Source organism: Spea bombifrons, chromosome 5 (genome assembly GCF_027358695.1).
Source record: "Spea bombifrons isolate aSpeBom1 chromosome 5, aSpeBom1.2.pri, whole genome shotgun sequence".
NCBI classification, from domain to species: domain Eukaryota; kingdom Metazoa; phylum Chordata; class Amphibia; order Anura; family Pelobatidae; genus Spea; species Spea bombifrons.
In genome coordinates, this window is record NC_071091.1 from 90,527,372 (window position 1) to 90,546,923 (window position 19,552).

The window sequence follows — 19,552 nt, forward strand, 5'->3', positions numbered from 1 at the left end:
GCTCTTTACACCTCCATTAATTACTTAAATTAAAGATTGAAATCTTTTCCTCCGTCATACTGTCCATACCCATTTCATTAAATCAGGAACAACGGAGTAAACAAAATGAATATACATCTGTGCTTGATTTGTACTGCAGAATAGAAACAGTTAATTCAGACTGTTTGGTTGATATATTGTATGCAGAAAACATACCAGACATCTGTTTAAGGTTCTAAGGCTTTGTATATTTTCTGAAATTGAAAAAGTAAAGAAAAAATACTGATGTTAGGAAAAAAAACAAAAAAAACAGAACGCATGTTATGATACATATAATCACTATGTATATATATATATATATATATATATACACAAAATAATCATAATCACTGTGCATTTGCTATTTCTTTCCTGTTAAATATTTATTAAAATCTAATTGTCATTAACACTAAATTAGTTAACCTATTCAGAAAATAAAGAGTGTAAGAATTAATTTCATTGATGGGATTACTTTAGAAACCATTAACTACCCAGATTTCCACCGGGAAAGCTAGGTCATGAGAAAACAAAACAGAGTATTTTCCATTGCATTCTGCCACTGGATATTTTCTTGAGGGAAAAAAAATGTGCATTTGCTACTTCCATCCCTCACTTCTCAGAGTTCAATAGAGGGAATTGTAAACATACTTGAAGACAAGGGGTTGGTGACCACAGCATAAGGTAGAGCTTGGAGCTGCTCATTCATCCTGTTTGTTCAGTTTCTCTTCTCCTAGTAATGCCTTTATTGTGATTCTTGCCCTTAGTGTACAAAGACCGAGGCTCGTGTATTCAACGCAAAACTCCATGTATACCAAACAGGTTTCCGCATCTATTTTTTTTCCTGGAAATATTAGCTAATGCCATTTTCTCTACCAAGCCAACAATGGCTGATGATCAATTAAATCTTACATCGCAAAAGTCGGGCTGTTTTTTTTCCTACATGCTACAGTCACATAGCCTCTAACAAATAATTATCTCTTACTTATTTCAGCTCTGCTACATGTCATATTTTTTGCTTGCGACCTTCATCAGGACATGTCAACTATGGGCAAGGTCATGAAACCATGTCACTCAACGCACATATGTCACCCACTTTGCACAATGCCTGTGTGGACTCTTGCCCACTATGAAATAAAGGTTCAGTTTTGCTATCATTTTTAATTAACCCCTGAAATACCTGCGGCAGAGCTATAGAAAACCAGAACGCCAGTCTGTTTCCTCTAAGGAGACTACCGTACATGTTTTGTTTTTATCATGTGGGGTGAGGGGAGCCGGTTAAGATCACCGGCAGCTCTCACCATATTTTACCTGAAATGACCAGAGTGACAGCATGTGTCAGAAAAAGCATGATGACAAATATGTTTAATAAAGCACATAGGGGAAAGAGATTTGTGTTCCAGTGATCAGTGTCAGAATATAAAAATATTAGTTCTGTATATGTTTGAGAATTCTCCATCACTCCATAAATGGAAATATCTTGCAATACACTGGATTATACTGGACCCTCTGCCATTAAAGGAGTCTTTGTTCCGTATAACGCAGTCCAGGCAGCAGCAGCAGTAGTTCAGGGGCTGTAGTTCTGTAAAATGTGTGTATTAATCTGAAGCAGAAGGCAACCTACAACACTTGAAGGAACTGTTGATAAGAGCTGGACATCAAAGGGGCACTTAAAACATTTGGATAAAATAAAACCAGGTGTGAACAAAACAGAGTAAGGAAAAAAAAGGTTCTGTACTAATGCCTTTAGCGTTAGTAAATATACCGGTACTATGAACATTCCAAACTTAAACTTGTTTAAATATTTCAAATATCTGTTAAGATCAGAGAATGTTGTTCTCAATCAAGATAAAATTCCTCAAAAGTACTTTTTTTTTTTACGCCTGGATTAACTCTAGATCGTGGCTTCCAGAACCTCTTCTAATTTAATTATTGCTATATGTTCACGCACGTGTATTCACGACCTTTGCATATTGAACTTTATATGAAATGAATAGCTGACCACAGAGCTTGCAATTGGATTGCTGATATCTGCAGCACAGTGATATAAAGTGATTTGCCCTAGGTCACAGAGAACTGCCACTGGTTTTGAACTGAGGTCTTCAATTTCAAGGGCCATTGACTTAACCAAGGCTACACCGCTCTTAAATCATACCTCTCTTTTAATCCTTTCAGTGCTGGTAAAGATAGAAGAATGTGTCCTCCCACCACCTCTGCCACCAAAAAATGTCCTCCATGGATGGGAAAGGGCCACTCTTGAGCGTTTTAACCTTGTTTGAGCCAGGCAGACCTTAGGCAAACCTCTATATCTTATTGTGCCAGAGATTCATCTAATTTCAGTACTGATTAAGGAAGCATTTTTTGTGTCTTTTACAACCTTCCTTCCATAGCATTGCAAAAGAAGATAAATAAATTAGCATTGCTTTCTTTGAGCTGGGGCAGTGTAGCAAACAATTTGCGGTATATATTTTTGTACCGCTAATAATAATTATGTTGGTTTTATGCTGTGCATCGCTTCCACTTCACTTTTCATAGTGATTAAAAAATGTATAAAAGGCTTTGTGACCCTCAAGAGTCTACCTGTAATAAACAGCTCTCACCTTCCAAGCCGTAAAACAGGCCTGCAGCACTTGAACATTTGAGCTAATTGCCTTTCTACATCAAAGAGAGTAAAGGAGGATTGAGGAAAAAAAACGCAGAAAGGAGGGTAATGTGGGGGGGAGGCATGGTACATGGGCAGTTTCACCTTGAAAGGTTATATGTTTGTGGTTTGGTGGAGCTCTGTAGAGTTATGGCCTCAGAACTGCTGTTTGCGATTAAGTTGATGGGGAAAGTCTATCCCGCAATCTTTCTCTGTTGCTGACACTGAGTCTTTGTTCACATTCAGATTTCTCAAACTGTTGCCAGGGTCACATTGAGGTCAGACACCGTGATGATGTATAGAGAACATGTCTGGGAATTTCTCTCACACTTAAAGCACATACCAGGAAAAAAAACCAGAAGAGCACCCTGCAAAACTGTCTGATGAGACCCAGATGATGAGCTTTTCCTTTAGTACCTTCATAATTTGTTTTTTTTTTTACCCCATCCTTTGTTTCCTCCCGGCACGCAATATTTTATTAATATGCGCTGCCGCTGGCCTTAAAAATTTGATGTCCCCTGAAGATAAGGACAGTCAGTAGCTCTTTTGACGCTTCATTTTCCAGCCTTGGGGAATGGGTCAGTAAATCTAGGTAAGAAAAACATTGCCTGCTTTCTGAGGAAAGAGACAAAAAGGGATTTCCATCGGCTATCCAAGGCCGCGGGCTCTGACACTGGATGCGGGTCTCTAGTGTGTCCACTTGCCATTAACACAGTCCAATCCTACCGTGATCACAGCCTCACAGCTTTCCAAACCCCTGCCACCCTCATAAACACAGCATCGCTTCCAACTGTGATGAGGGACCCCGCAGGGTTTGATTAGCAATCAGCACTGGAAGAATAACGGATTTAGGATTCTGAAATGTTTTCTTCTGTTATAACCATTTGCAAATACACATATGCATACGCTATCAAAAACAAAGAACCTCTCATTTCACTATAGGGTGGGTAATAATACACGGTCTTAACATATGGGCATTAAGGGCATTTTGACTCCAGTATGATGCAGAACAATAGTTTTCAATCAATCCATGCCATTTTCATGATGCTGCATTAGTTGGCTTTATTATATTTTCTACCGTTCTGGTGTGTGTGCATAGCACGGGTGATGTTATTTGCCTTTTTTCTTTTGTACTCAGCCGCTGCATACGTTAGAGGAGATTTCATTCAGCTGTCAGAATGTTATTAATAAAACATGTAGTGTGGAGAGGGTCCACTCTCTCTGCCTTCAATCACCGCAGCATTTCACAATGAAAATTTGATGCAGTGTGTTATTTAAAGTTAATACACAATACTTAAAACGTCGGCGATGTGGCAGCATATGAACTAGCTTTTAAAGGGTTAATATTATATTTATTGTATTTAAAAATAAAGGTTTAATGCAGATTTGTGCATATGACCTTTTTTTCCCTTTCCGGGGGTTAATTTATATGATCCTTAAAGATTTTATGAAATTGAACCTCCTGGTGCTTTGAAACACAGTTTACTTTTACCTTATGATTTATGTAATTTTTACCTGAACGGAGAAATATGATTTTTATTTTTGTGCGGCAATAAAAACAGCATGATGTGCGGTGGGGAGTTGCAGGTCTGGTTATCTGGCAATACTCAGATTGCTAAAAATTCATTAAAATGTGACATCAGCACAGTAAGAGACAAATGATCACAGGATGAAAAGGAACAGTGGGCCTTTCATGGATTAATGCTACACAGCCCCAGCATAGAAGCTAACTGCATAAACAGATTAATCCACCAGCAGCATAGCTAAAATTTACAGAATAATTAAATAGGGTTGAGTTACTGTGAAGATTTCTATGTAATCTGGCTGGTGTGAACACATAAGTGAGTGAAATGCAGATTTCTCGAGATGATCCCTCATTGTATCAAATAACCCTTGAGGTTCCCCTTGTGGTAAAACAAAAGAAACGCTGTAGCTATTAAATAATTAACAGAAGCACTAAAAGGTATCAAGGAAAAAAGATGACTTAACAATCGCTTTAGTTTTCCTAGAAAACCTCGCTTTACTTCTTAATTTAAACTTTTTTTTTGGCATTTCATATCCTTAATAAAGTGTATTCTTTCTGGAAATGTGGTTTAAAAAACAAATATATATATATATATATATATATATTTTTTTTTTGCATTACTGACAATAGTTTGTGTTTTAGTCTTTAACATTATATTATAATATATATATATTATAGTATATATCTTAAAAAAAAATACACAATACCATGTTTGATACAATGTTGAAAAATCTTGTTGCGGTGTTTATTTTTTAATCTTCACTTTATTATTACCATTTGCAAGTCTGTACCATGTAACAAGCTTTTAAAATGTATCCTTTGTTGTTTTTTTTTTTCCACTCACAGAAGAACAAGCAGAGGAAACAGAAGAAGCTGCGAAAAATGCAACGGTGGCCCCAGCTGAGGAGAGAGTCACAAATGAGAAAGACAGCAGCGATAGAAAGACACCAAAGGATTCAGGTAAGAATTAATGCCTGCCCTGTATACAGCCCCTCGGAGAACCCTGACTCTGCAGGCTCACCCTGCACCGTAGGGGTCTCCAACTCTTCTTCCATTCCTGAGCTGTCTGGACATTTCCACTTCTGTTCATTGCTTGTGCATTTTGCATGTGATTCCTATCAGTAGCCTCACGTTGACCTATTTTTAATCATAACCATCTGACAGGATAGATGCGGATAAGTTGAGGAATATTACAGGACAACCAGTGAGATTATTTTTTAATCAAATCAGTTTGTGTGCTTGTAATTTTTAAGCGCCTTTCATTAATCTTAGCTGTACTTGTGATTCCTCTGATGACATATTAATTTTTCATAAGCGCAGGATTAGATACCACTTGATTTTTTTTTTTTCCTCCTAGCAATCAAATTTATATCCTTGTAACAAAAAGAATGACATTTTTATTTTTACTCTTTATTCTTAAAGGTGCATTTCACATTTTACTAAACCCACTGTGTTAAAACTGAATAACGTGTGTGTTGAACCACCGCACCTATTTTTAATTATTTCATAAAAATATGAATGCATACTGTTCATAATTTCAGGAAATTGTGACGTTATTTATTACGTTATCTATCTAAAAAATGATTATATATATATATATATATATATTATATATATATATATACACATAGAATTTGACAACAAAACCATTCAGCCATTCTGCCCATGTTTTCCTGCTATAAAGACCGAAACATTAATCAGTATAATTTCTTTGTATTAAATTCATGGCTTTTTATTGACATAGAATGTCCACTTGGTTATGGAGAACCTCTTCAAAACCTCTTTCTGGAGTATTTATTTGAGGCATCTGTTGGAGGGGGGGGGGGACCAAGCAATATCCAGCAAAAAGGAATGTGCAGATGATCCACCCTAAGCAGGAGGAAATATCATTGAAAACGGATTTAAAGTTGGGTCATTTTGATCTCCCTGAATAGACAAAGCCCAGTAATGAAAGCTACTGTCTTTGAAAACAAAACCTTGATGTCATGACATTTAGTTATGCACAAACAAACCCAAGCCCTGCATCTGGTGTGGATACCCAAGGCTTCTTCTCTGTGTTTGATTTGGCAAATAAGTGACTTCATCCATGCTTTGTATGTATGAGATGGAAATCTATGGTCTCAATGAATATTACATTGGCTATTTTTGCCGCACGCTATACCTAGTTACATTAAGTTGGATTCATTGAAGCAGAAGAAGTGCTGAAATAGGTTGGAGCCTATTAGTTGCAGGTAGTCATCTGTCTTTGTCTTGTATCCCAATGACAGCAGCACATAAAGATACTCGTATTCTCCAAAAAAAAAAGACATTTAGCTGGAACACAAAATATAGTCTTCAATGTTTCAATGAGTTGGCCGATATTTATACATCATATGTTTTTTTCCCTGTATCATCATGCTTCATGTTAATTGACCCTTCTTGAGGAAGGCGAGGTGACTTAGGCATTGTTTAGCATGATCCCGAACAATTGTCTGAAAGATAAAATGTTATATGTAAAAGGCTGAGATTTCTGTAAAGTGGTTGCAAGAGTGAACTGTAACCATAGTTACAGTAGATAAATCTAAATTGGTCTAAATTCAAAATTGACATTTTTTTATTGCGCTAGCCAGTTTTCCATGACTCCACAGTTTTTATTTCAAATATACAGTGCACAGAAACAGTATGGAGAGAAAAATTGCACTGTTTAAACATTAGTAAGACACAGGGGGTGTTTAAATGTGGGGCTAATTGATACATAAAAAAAGCAATCAGCAGGGGTGTTCCACTGGTTGCCATAGCAACAGCATCACTCTATACAAGTATTAACGTTTATACACAGTTAATGATTACTTCTTAATTATTTTAATTGCGCTACCTATAATCAATATTTTTATGAAGCGCAAATTGTCAACAAAAACTAGCGATCTCAGGTTTGAGTAATCCAGTGTCTGGAACTGGGTCTCCTTTTACATTTCTTTCTAGATTGAGTATATTTCATTATTTCCATATCCTATTGGAGATCTCGTTAAAACTAGGCAAACCGTTTCCCTTTGAGTCAGAAAATGTTGTCTACTTTTATCGCCGATGATGAGATTAGTCAGCACTCATTATTTTCTGCTGAAATATTCACTGACCGTAGATTGTGATTGTAATTTAAAACCTTTAAGCTATTATTAGGTCATTTATAAGACAGCCATAAGAGTGGCACGGAAACATGAATATCACTGGAACAGACCCAACTGGAAAGCAAACATTCTACTGGTTGAATGAAGTCATGTTTTTCTGCATGAATTAGTATATCAGCTAGTTATGTAACATGCTGCGAAAACCTCCATATGTTCGTTGTGTTTTGTTTCCTTACCTTTACTCTCTATATGTCCAACCTTGGTGCCACTAGTTTCCCCGTGTTCCTCCTCTTTCTGTCATCATATCCCTGAGATCAGTCGCCCTCCCATCAGTTCTTTTACTTTTATAAGCATCTGACATCCTAAAGTACCTTGGACATGAATGTAGAAAGCACAGCACGGGGACACTTAGAATAATGGTTGATATTTAGCTCAGCCGATGTACATGGGCCAGGATTTTGACTTGTCATCTTGAATGTGCTCAACACTCCGCATCCATCAGTGGTTGAACGATGAAGCCTTCAATCTGTATAAAGCCAGCAAAACAAATAAAACATTTATAACTGGATTTTAAAAGCTAAAGCAGAGTTAGAAAATCATAGCTCCAAATAATATAATGGAAGTATTCAAAAATACGGTCAATAAAGCCAACCTAACCCATATGATGAGCGATGAGGTCCTCCAATTATACTTCGTGATTAGCTTTCATCCGACCATTTACTTAAACACAAAAATAAAGCTTCTTAACGTGACTCTCATGACAATAGTCCAAGTGATTGCGACTTTACTATTGGCATAATCTATTTACAACACCATCTACAATCCGTAACATTACAATAACTACAATAACTACAGTGCCAACATCTTCAAAAAGATAAGCGTGACTATTTTGTTTGCAGGCTATTAGATATGTAAGGATTAGCATGTGATTAAGAACAGTATGTTTATGACACCATGTAAGCTGTTGTGCTTTGTTGCTTACATTATCTGAAGAATCCACTCGCGCTTAATGAGACCTCGGTATATGTTTGTTGATCACTCATTCAGAATAGAAAAGCCAGCTAATGCTTCATTTAAATTGTCATTTAAATCTAGTGCCACTTTCGATTAATTATAATCCAAATTACATCTCTATGCGGAGCAAGAATTAATATGGAATTTATCCAGATTAGTGCATTTGCATCGAGAATGCACTAAGTCTCAGCTATTGCTAAGGGGAACATATTTTAATAAGATGTAAACATAAGGGGGAGATGGAAATTAACCTTCATTATGACAATGGAAATTGGTCTTCAATTTAGGCCTAATTAGAAATGAATATCAATAATGATATTGTAAAACATTATTTGGATTTGAATCATATCCGATAGTCATCTAGTAACATCTACCGAATGCTTTTACTCAGAAATAGCAAAGAATCATTTTCTTTTGGAGGATTTATTCAATTTCTGTGCTTGTTTTACTAGACATTGCCTGCTTTTGATTAACAGGAAGCTTTCAACACAATATTTATTTTAGTGCCTGAAAATTACTGTCGAAATTGCATTTTCTAAAGATTTCGATGCCTATTCTACATGTTAATCACTGCGAAAGTGACGGGTCAGCATTGTATATGATGCAGAGATGTTTAAGGTTATTTTTATGGAAAATACTTAAATTATTTACATAAAATAGTTCTTCATATTTTTTTTATTAATTGCTGTCTCCCTAGTTATTTGCTGCATTAAAAAAAAAGTCCAAGGATGAAAAGGCATTTATAATATATGGTGTTTATTGAAGATTTATAAAGGGATTTATTTATCAAATGCAACTTGTTATGGTCTTTAAGAATATGAGTATCAGTTGCCATGTTACCAGTGGAACCATTGGACATAGAACGTTCTGGGACCGCCATGTTTTATGAATGGAGGCTTACTTTAAAATAACAGTTTAAACGCCATGGCACGACAGGACATGTATATATTTACTTTGTTTATTTGGCGATTTTATTATTCACCTCAGAAGCAGTGTTTTGAGATTAGGCCGCTGCCTGGCCGGGAGTAACATATGCAGGGGATTACAAAAAAAGCACACAGTTTGACCCTTATTTTTGACTTTTGTAAATATTAAACCCCCTAGCATCATCTGCTAAGAAGAAAAATAACAATTATGGGTTTGCTTGGATTTTTGTCTTGGTCCGTAACATGCTTAAGCTCATTTCTAAATTAAAACTGGGTTATTGTACAATCAGACGCAACTTGTTCTTTATTTGAACCTTATGTGGAATGGGAAAATCAGGCCAAATCTCCATGCACAATCAGATTTTCAACGGACTATATATTTATGTAAAACCCGATAGCAATCAATGGCTTAGCAACAGTACATTTCAAGATGTATTTGCACCCAGTTGTCCAGTGATAGTGTCCTCATCCTGGAAATAATTTAGTTGCAAATTGACTGGAAGATGGTGAAAATTGAAAGTTAAAATTAGGCATACTCATAATAAACAGCAGGGGAAAAAAAAGCTTAGATGATGCAGGTCTGTGATGAGATTGGAATAGCGGGTAAATGAGGTTTTGTGTTTGTCGTAAGATGTATGTGACATGCCTATCCAATGCTCTTGTAATATCCAGCCTAGCAGAAGAGATTATCTGGTAAATTGACGCTGGAAAGAATTTTCTGATGGACGGGAAAATTAGAATTGCACTTCACTCTTTGATGTATGCAAGTTGTATCCACATTACATTGCTGGCTCCAGACTCGTATTAAGCACACTGTTTAGTGGATAATATTAGAATTATCCATAGTCTAGAGCTGCAGGCTGCAGAAACTGGAGAATAAAATCTTTTGCAGCCATAAGAGATCAGATTATCACAAGATACATTTTTACAGCCTGGTAGACTTATAGTAATGAATACAGCGAAAGTGATGACGGCAAATAAAATTTTTTATTTTTACATAAGTGAGTATGTAATTAAGGAATATTTCCCTATTTGCATCACAAATTTTTACGAGGCTTTGCTTAAAACAACAAAACTTTATTGTACTTGAACTTATTACTGGAAGGGAATTAAAATAGCAGATAGGGCTGTGCCATTTTTTCGTCTTTTAAGGGAATATAGTAAATCCTGTTGAAATGCTGGTGAGCGAGTGTTATTGATTAATCCTTCAAGGCAACCTACGGTTATCCAAACAAAAGAGAGGAGTACATTTTTAACCTGTTTATTGAGTCTGCTAACCGTTACTAGACAAAAAAAAAAGTGATTTCCAATATTTTGGAAGCGACAAGCCCTAAATTTCAGTACAAGATGAAAATAAACAAGACTGCAAATGTTCCTGATTATTATAATTTTTGTAGTCTGCGGGCTATGGATATTTGCATGCTGTTTATGAGTAATGTATTAATATAGCTATGAATTAAAAATGTCTTTTAGGATCAGGCAAAAACACACCGGAAAAGGAGCATGGTTTGAATTCCACGTTGGGAAAGCGTCAATTAATGCCAAGTAAAGAAGAGGATTGTCCCGCGAAGAATTCCAGAACAGCAGATGACAATAGCCATTGTCATGAACAGGTATACTTATCTCAATTTCTGTTTTAACGAGCGGTGAACATTCTTGACCGGTCCCCACTTTTTTTTTCTCTATTTGATAGATTACAATTATACTGCAATTTCAGGATATCATGTGAATTTATTTATCTTTTACAGTGTTATCAGTGTCCTTACTGCAACTACAACAGCAAGGACCCCAATCGGATTCAGATGCATATCCTCTCCCAGCATTCAGTGCAGCCTGTGATCTCCTGCCCCCTATGTCAGGATGTTCTCAGCAACAAGATGCATCTGCAGCTGCATCTGACTCATTTACACAGTGTATCTCCAGACTGCGTGGAGAAGCTACTCATGACAGTAAGTGTACATGCGCCCATGCGGCTATACTACAGAGGCATGTGCCGCGCTGTTACAAAGAGTAACTTCTTCTTAATGCATTAGCACTGGCATGTACGGTAAGGCTGGCTTGAAGGACTCCAGTGTAGAAATGATTTAAGAAGTACATTCCTTTATGCCATAACCATAACATTCCAGAGGCTGCCAGGCCAATATCATGGACGATAAAACATGTACTTTTTTTTTTGTTGTTGTTGTTTTTTAGAACTGGTGATGTAGGACATGCTACTTGTTGGTTTATGCTGTAACATAATCAGTGACCAAATTTCACTTAAATGGCAGTTACTCTAAGATACAGCATCCTGTTCCTGTTATCGGAGGAACACTTCTGGGAACCATCAATTTTAAACACAATTGACATACAAATCCCTTTAAACCTTGATACAAATAGATATATGAACTGAGCCTACTTACACTGAACAGCTTGTATCCGCTGAGATTTTTGTTTTTTAGCAAAGGTGTTCTGTGATATCTGTGGATGTGTAAAGGGACAGAATGGACAAATATGTCATTAGATGTCTATAGCATACGTATTTATTGAAACAACACATGGGCTCATAGAAAATTTGGATCTGACCTGTAAAATCTGCTTGCTGTAACAAACACCATTATGTGTTGTGCTTTGGGACGTAATGTAAAGGCCAGAGTAACATTTAAGTGGTTTGCGTGCATATGAAAGCAAAGTTATATTAAACCATTAGCATCCCTTGAAATATTGACAGATCCTCATCCTGCTGTATATACCCCTTTGGTTCTTAGTCTTTAACTCTATGCATGCCACATAGGTTTTTCTGAAATGAAGAAGATTCCAGAGGTACCAATGAAGCTATATTACCAAGGTACAGTCCAGTGATTTACCCTTCTATTTGCTTTCTAGATTTCTGTGCCAGAGGTGGTGGTCCCAAATAGCATGGTTTTGCCGCCGTCTGCTTCTGAAAAGCCAGATATGGAAAGACCTGCATCTGTCACTGCTGACTTATCTGTATCTGCAAAATCAGCAGGTATGTGAAAGAAAAACATTACACTAATACCCATGGCTCTTTTCTTCTATACTAAATTACATTTCAGCGTAAACAAATGTATATTCACACAAAATAAAAAAAAAATGCAGTTTAGTGCTAAAATGAAATACTTATTTTTGAGCTATGAAAAAAAAAACCTTAAGCATAAATCTACCCAGTACCAGCATGCATCATTTTTGCAGACCTTTGGTCTCAAGACACCTTCTAACAATACCTCTAGTAGTATCACTTTCCCCATACTCTAAAAGCTTCTGCAACACTACTCATAAAAGCTTGTACAGCACATTCTGGTTCTTAATTTTATTGTATTACATGCTTGTTCTTTGTTGCTGATCACATGAAAAGGAATCCAACAACACTCATATGCATCAAAGTTTTATGCACAAACAAAAGAGTACAAATGCATTAGCACTCATCAGATTCTCATTATATATGAATATATCTTTTTTTTTTTTTTTTGTCAATTAAGGTGAAGAGCCAACAGAGGAGAAAACTGCCCAGAATCTTGATGAATTAAAGGCTGGAATTGAAATTAAAATAGAAGAACAAAACACACCCAAAGAATCATTAGATACCCCCGAATGGAGCAAAAGCAAGGATGGCAAGGCTTGTGAGTCACTGCCAGAGCAAGTGAGCGAACAACAGAAAAGGCAACAACTTTCTGTGTCTGACCGCCATGTCTATAAATACCGTTGTACCCATTGTAGTCTGGCTTTTAAGACTATGCAGAAGCTTCAGATACATTCCCAGTATCATGCTATTCGGGCTGCTACGATGTGCAACCTCTGCCAGCGCAGCTTCCGTACATTCCTTGCTTTAAAAAAACATTTGGAAACGGGCCACCCTGAGCTCAGTGAGGCTGAACTCCAGCAGCTGTGTGCATCCTTACCTGTTAATGGTGAGCTCTGGGCTGAAAATGAAAGCCTAACACCAGAGGACCATTCTCTTGAGCAGGAAAATGAACGAGAATATGAGATGGACCACGAAGGAAAAGCTAGTCCTGTGGGGAGCGACAGCAGCTCCATTCCAGACGAACTAGGCTCAGAACCAAAGCGGACCTTGCCTTTTAGAAAAGGGCCAAATTTTACTATGGAAAAATTTTTGGATCCATCGCGTCCATATAAATGTACCGTATGTAAAGAGTCCTTCACGCAAAAGAACATTCTTTTGGTCCATTATAATTCAGTGTCTCATTTGCATAAACTCAAAAAGGTTTTGCAAGAAGCATCGAGTCCAGTTCCTCAAGAGACCAACAGCAGCACTGATAACAAACCACACAAATGCAACATTTGCAATGTTGCCTATAGCCAAAGCTCTACATTGGAAATTCATATGAGGTCTGTTCTTCACCAAACTAAGGCAAGGGCTGCAAAACTAGAACCAAGCTGTAACATTTCTAGTGGTAGTAACATAGCAGGGAATATTAGTAGCCCTAGCCAAGGAATGATAGATTCTATGAATTTGCCAACTGTTAACAACAAAGAAATACACATAGATGCCAAAGAAATAAACAAAAAGCAAGCTCCTGAGGTAATTCCTACCCCTCCTACACATCACCCACCCCAGTCACCAGCACAGCTTCAAATGCAATTACAACACGAGTTACAACAGCAGGCTGCATTCTTCCAACCTCAATTTTTAAACCCGGCATTTTTGCCACATTTTCCTATGACTCCTGAAGCACTGGTCCAGTTCCAGCAACCACAGTTTCTCTTCCCGTTTTATATTCCTGGGACAGAATTTAGTCTCAATCCTGATTTAGGGCTGCCTGCTTCTGCTGCCTTTGGAATGCCTGGAATGGCAGGTATGGCAGGCTCACTTCTCGAAGACCTAAAACTTCAGCTTCAAACACAACATCAAGTTGGGCAGACACAGCTACAGCTATTGCAACAGCAGGCACAACAGTATCAAATGGCTCAGTCCCAGCATCAGTCACAAAAACTGCAGCAACAACAACAGCAGCAACATGCCAGAATGTTAAAACAAGAACAAAACAATATGGCAGCTGTTGAGAGCCAACTAGCAAAAGATTCACAATGTTACAAAGACCACGAAGAAGTAGCTGACAAACAAGAAAAACCAAAGCAAGACTGTACACATGAAAATGACTCACACAAAGACCCCAAAGATCTAAAGAAACAGAAATTGTCAGAGCCTACAATCCCTCCACCACGTATTGCTTCTGGCGCCAGAGGAAATGCAGCAAAAGCTTTGTTGGAGAACTTTGGGTTTGAGCTGATTATCCAGTACAATGAAAACAGACAGAAGGTACAGAAGAAAAACAAAATCGGAGATAATGAAAATCATGAGAAATTAGAATGTGGGGCTTGCAATAAATTATTTTCAAATATTCTTATCCTAAAGAGCCATCAGGAGCACGTCCATGGTCATTTTTTCCCCTATGGTGAACTTGAAAAATTTGCTCGTCAGTATAGGGAAGCTTATGATAAGCTTTATCCAATTGCCCCATCTTCTCCTGAAACTCCTCCTCCGCCACCACCTCCGCCACCGCCACCTCCTCCTGCTCCTCCAGCCCAGGCTCCACCTCCACTTACTGCAGCTGTGCCAGTAAAGATTCCAAGCTCAACTCCAACACCACTGCAAGCTCCACCACCAACACCCCCTCCACCACCACCACCACCCCCACCTCCTCCACCTCCACCATCTGCTCCACCTCAGGTCCAACTTCCTGTTTCTTTGGACCTTCCTCTTTTTCCTCCAATCATGATGCAGTCTGTCCAGCACCCTGCTTTACCTCCACAGCTTGCACTTCAGCTCTCACCAATGGATGCTTTGTCAGCAGACCTTACCCAGATGTGCCAGCAGCAATTGGGCTTAGATCCAAATTTCCTGCGCCATTCTCAGTTTAAGCGCCCACGTACAAGAATTACAGATGATCAGCTAAAGATACTGCGTGCCTATTTTGATATCAACAACTCACCAAATGAGGACCAAATACAGGAAATGGCTGAAAAATCTGGCCTTTCTCTGAAAGTTATTAAACACTGGTTTCGAAACACTTTATTCAAAGAACGGCAAAGAAATAAAGATTCACCATACAACTTCAGCAATCCACCGATAACAGTACTGGAAGATATACGAATAGAGCCACAACCATCTTCAATAGATCTGCATAGGTCTGATTCATCATTCAGCAAAAGGTCATCAAGAACCAGATTTACCGATTATCAACTTAGAGTTTTACAAGATTTCTTTGACACTAATGCATATCCAAAGGATGATGAAATTGAACAGCTTTCTACAGTTCTTAATTTAGCCACACGTGTTATTGTTGTTTGGTTCCAAAATGCACGTCAGAAAGCTCGAAAAAGTTATGAAAATCAAGCTGAGGCTAAAGACAGTGAAAAGAGAGAACTAACCAATGAACGTTACATTCGTACTAGTAACATGCAGTACCAATGCAAAAAATGCAATGTAGTCTTTCCACGGATATTTGATTTGATTACACACCAGAAAAAGCTGTGTTACAAAGATGAAGATGATGATGCTCAAGATGAAAGCCAAACTGAAGATTCTATGGATGCTACAGATCAAGTGATGCCAAAGCCTTACTGCCCCACTAGTCAGCCAGATACTTTAAAAGCCTCAACCACCACAACCACAGTTAGTTCTGGCTCAGGATCAAGTACTCCACTAATGCCATCACCCCGACCAGAGCTGGATAAGATTTCACCTAAACCCGATGTACAGACAGAAAAACCAAAGCAAATTGATGCTATTGCAAGTTCTTTAGCTTCCAAATTAATCCAGACGGGTTCTGCAGCTTTATCTGACATGCAGAATACAGCATCTCAGCAAAGGCAATCTCATCAGCAAATGGGGAGACCTTCATCTGCGTCACAAGCCACCCCAGTACCTTCCAGCCCATTACCCATATCTATGTCATCCCTACAAAGCAGCCTAGCTCCTCAGTTGTTGCAATACCAATGTGATCAGTGTACAGTTGCTTTTCCTACTTTGGAACTTTGGCAAGAACACCAGCACATGCATTTTTTAGCTGCCCAAAATCAGTTTCTCCATTCTCAATTTTTAGAAAGACCAATGGACATGCCCTATATGATTTTTGATCCCAACAATCCTCTTATGGCCGGACAGTTACTTGGCGGCTCCATTGCTCACATGCCAACACCGTCTGGCACATCACATGGCTCCAACTCCATTCCAAGTTCTCTTAAAAGAAAAATTGATGATAAAGATGATACTAATTGCAGTGAAAAGGATGGAGGGAACAGTGGTGAGGACCAGCATCGAGATAAAAGACTAAGGACAACAATTACGCCAGAGCAGTTAGAAATACTGTATGAAAAATATTTGCTGGATTCAAACCCAACACGAAAAATGCTTGATCATATTGCACGTGAAGTGGGGCTGAAAAAGAGAGTGGTGCAAGTCTGGTTTCAAAACACAAGAGCAAGGGAGAGAAAAGGTCAGTTCCGAGCTGTCGGTCCTGCCCAGTCTCATAAAAGATGTCCTTTCTGTCGAGCACTTTTTAAAGCAAAATCAGCATTAGAAAGTCATATTCGGTCTCGGCACTGGAATGAAGGAAAGCAAGCGGGTTATAGTTTACCACCAAGCCCTCTTATCTCAATGGAGGACGGTGGTGAAAGCCCAAATAAATATATGTATTTTGACTATCCCTCACTCTCAAAAAATGAGAACTTGAGCGAAAATGATCTGCCTTCTACCGTTTCAACGCCCATTAGCAAAACCGCTGAGCTATCACCGAAGAATCTTTTAAGCCCTTCATCTTTTAGGGCTGAGTTAAATGAGGACATAGAGAACTTGAATGCCTCTACCACAGAAAGTGGGTTTGATCAAAGTAAAAATGACTTTGATGAAACCTCCTCAGTTAACACGGCTATAAGTGACGCAACAACAGGGGATGAGGGAAATCATGAAATGGATAGTACCACTGGTAGTTCAAGAGACGTAAAAGCTCCCAAAGAACCAAAAACTCAAATGAACGATAGTTTACCAAAAACAGCAACAACTCCCACAATGGACAGTTGCGATGAAAAATTTTTCTTTTCTTTATCAAATACATCACACAATAATATGGACAGAGAGAGTGACCAAGACCAAAGCATCTATATGACTGATGAGTTTGATGACACTGCTGATCGAAGTGAGACATCTAGTATAGCTGATCCTGATCCTAGCTCACCAAACTCATTTGGTAGTAACAGCCTTTTTAAAGCCAAAAATCATGACCGACCTGGTCATAAACGTTTTCGAACCCAAATGAGTAATCTTCAGCTTAAGGTTCTCAAAGCTTGCTTTTGTGATTATCGGACACCAACAATGCAAGAATGTGAAATCCTGGGCAATGAGATCGGTCTTCCCAAGCGTGTTGTGCAAGTCTGGTTTCAAAATGCCAGAGCAAAGGAGAAGAAATTTAAAATAAATATTGGGAAGCCTTTTATGATTAACCAAACTGGAACAGATGGAACAAAACCAGAGTGTTCTCTTTGTGGGATAAAATATTCAGCACGTTTGTCTATTCGAGATCACATATTTTCTAAGCAACACATTGCAAAAGTGAGAGAAACCGTAGGAAGTCAGCTTGATCGTGAAAAGGATTATCTAGCTCCTACAACTGTACGACAACTTATGGCTCAGCAAGAACTGGATCGCATAAAGAAGGCCACAGATGTTTTAGGTTTAACAGTACAACAGCCGAATATGTTGGACAGCAGCTCCCTTCATGGTCTCAATTTGTCGGCATCTTACCAAGGGCTACCTGGCCTTCCTCCAGTTCTTCTACCTGGGATGAATAGCCCATCTCCATTGCCTGGTTTTACTCAGAGCTCAAATGGTACGTATGGAATGCAATTTTGATTTATAATACGAATGTATTGAATTCTTGTTTTTTTCAGAAATCTGTGTATTGCTTAGAAAGGAAAAAGCACACAATCATTCTTTAATTTATATGTTGGTTAGATTTAGTTTATTGTTAAAGTAATAGGAAGGGAAGTTATAAAGAGGAGGTAACTACATTTCAGCACAATCCAGTCCTGAACTTGCAAATGTTTTATTATTTATATCACTCAGAGATGGAGTTCCGATATCCATATATATTAATATGAGACGCTTGAGTTTTTTGTAATTATTTTACCATTTTATTAAATCTACTGCTTAGTCACATGCTTTAGATTTTCCAATCATAATTTGTGTGATGTGTATGATGCCACTACATTACAGTGAATTTAACAAGTATAGAATTATCAGATGCATCAGTCTTAAGTAGAAAAATTTGATTTTGATATTATCATTTATATCATTATATATTAGCACTATATTCTTGTAAACATTTGGTGTACCTTTCTTTGTTTTGCAGCTCTAACATCTCCCGGTGCAGCCATGCTTGGGTTCCCTACTTCAGCTACTTCATCCCCTGCCCTGTCTCTCAGTAGTACTCCCACTAAATCCATGCTGCAGACTCCCCCACCACCGCCGCCTCCACCCTCGTCCACTTCTTCATCTTCGTCAGCACAGCAGACCGATCAACAGAATAAAGACCCCGAAAAAACCCACAAGCCACAAAAAATTAAAAAAATAAAAGAGGAAGAATTAGAGGCTCCCAAACCTGAAACCAAACAACCCAAAAAAGAAGAAAAAGCCTCATCTGCTCTTTCAATGATGGGAAAAGCTGCAGGAGAGACTCCTATGGATCCTGCTCAACTACAGGCACTTCAAAATGCTGTTTCAGGTGATCCAGCTTCGTTTATAGGTGGCCAGTTCTTGCCATATTTTATCCCTGGCTTTGCTTCATATTTCACACCCCAGCTCCACGGAACAGTCCAGGGCGGATATCTTCCTCCAATGTGTGGGATGGAGAGCCTATTTCCATATGGGCCGGCAGTGCCGCAAGCAATTGCTGGGTTATCTCCCGGAGCACTGTTACAACAGTACCAACAATATCAGCAAAGCCTGCAGGATTCTCTACAAAAGCAGCAGAAACAACAGCAAGAACCAAAACAGGCACACATGAGCTCATCTAATGCAGAAAGCGAGCAGCAGCAAAAGTCAAATGAAGATTCGGAAAAGAAAGAGGAAAAAAGTCCTGCCATGGAAAGCACAAAAGAAGAACCCCAAATGACCCCAAAAAGTGCAGACTTAACAGACAATGTTATTGTCCCATTTGTCAAGCATGAGTTTATATGCAGAAAGTGCCAGATGATGTTTACTGATGAAGATGCCGCAGTAAACCATCAAAAGTCCTTCTGTTACTTCGGTCAGGCCCATTTTGACCCACAAGAAACAGTGCTTCGAGTCCCAGTCAACAAACACCAGTGT

At 38.3% G+C, this 19,552-nt stretch overlaps 1 protein-coding gene across 1 annotated transcript in view; it reads left to right on the forward strand.

The window, feature by feature from the left end:
* ZFHX4 (zinc finger homeobox 4) overlaps positions 1 to 19,552 on the forward strand; it is a 108,134-nt gene that overhangs the window by 84,926 nt on the left and 3,656 nt on the right. The window contains exons 5-10 of the mRNA XM_053466003.1: positions 5,028 to 5,141; positions 10,699 to 10,838; positions 10,974 to 11,174; positions 12,091 to 12,214; positions 12,705 to 18,071; positions 18,594 to 19,552. The exon at positions 18,594 to 19,552 is cut by the window's right edge and continues 3,656 nt beyond it. Of these exons, the coding sequence (XP_053321978.1) occupies positions 5,028 to 5,141; positions 10,699 to 10,838; positions 10,974 to 11,174; positions 12,091 to 12,214; positions 12,705 to 18,071; positions 18,594 to 19,552 (6,905 nt within the window). The remainder of the gene's footprint in view (positions 1 to 5,027; positions 5,142 to 10,698; positions 10,839 to 10,973; positions 11,175 to 12,090; positions 12,215 to 12,704; positions 18,072 to 18,593) is intronic.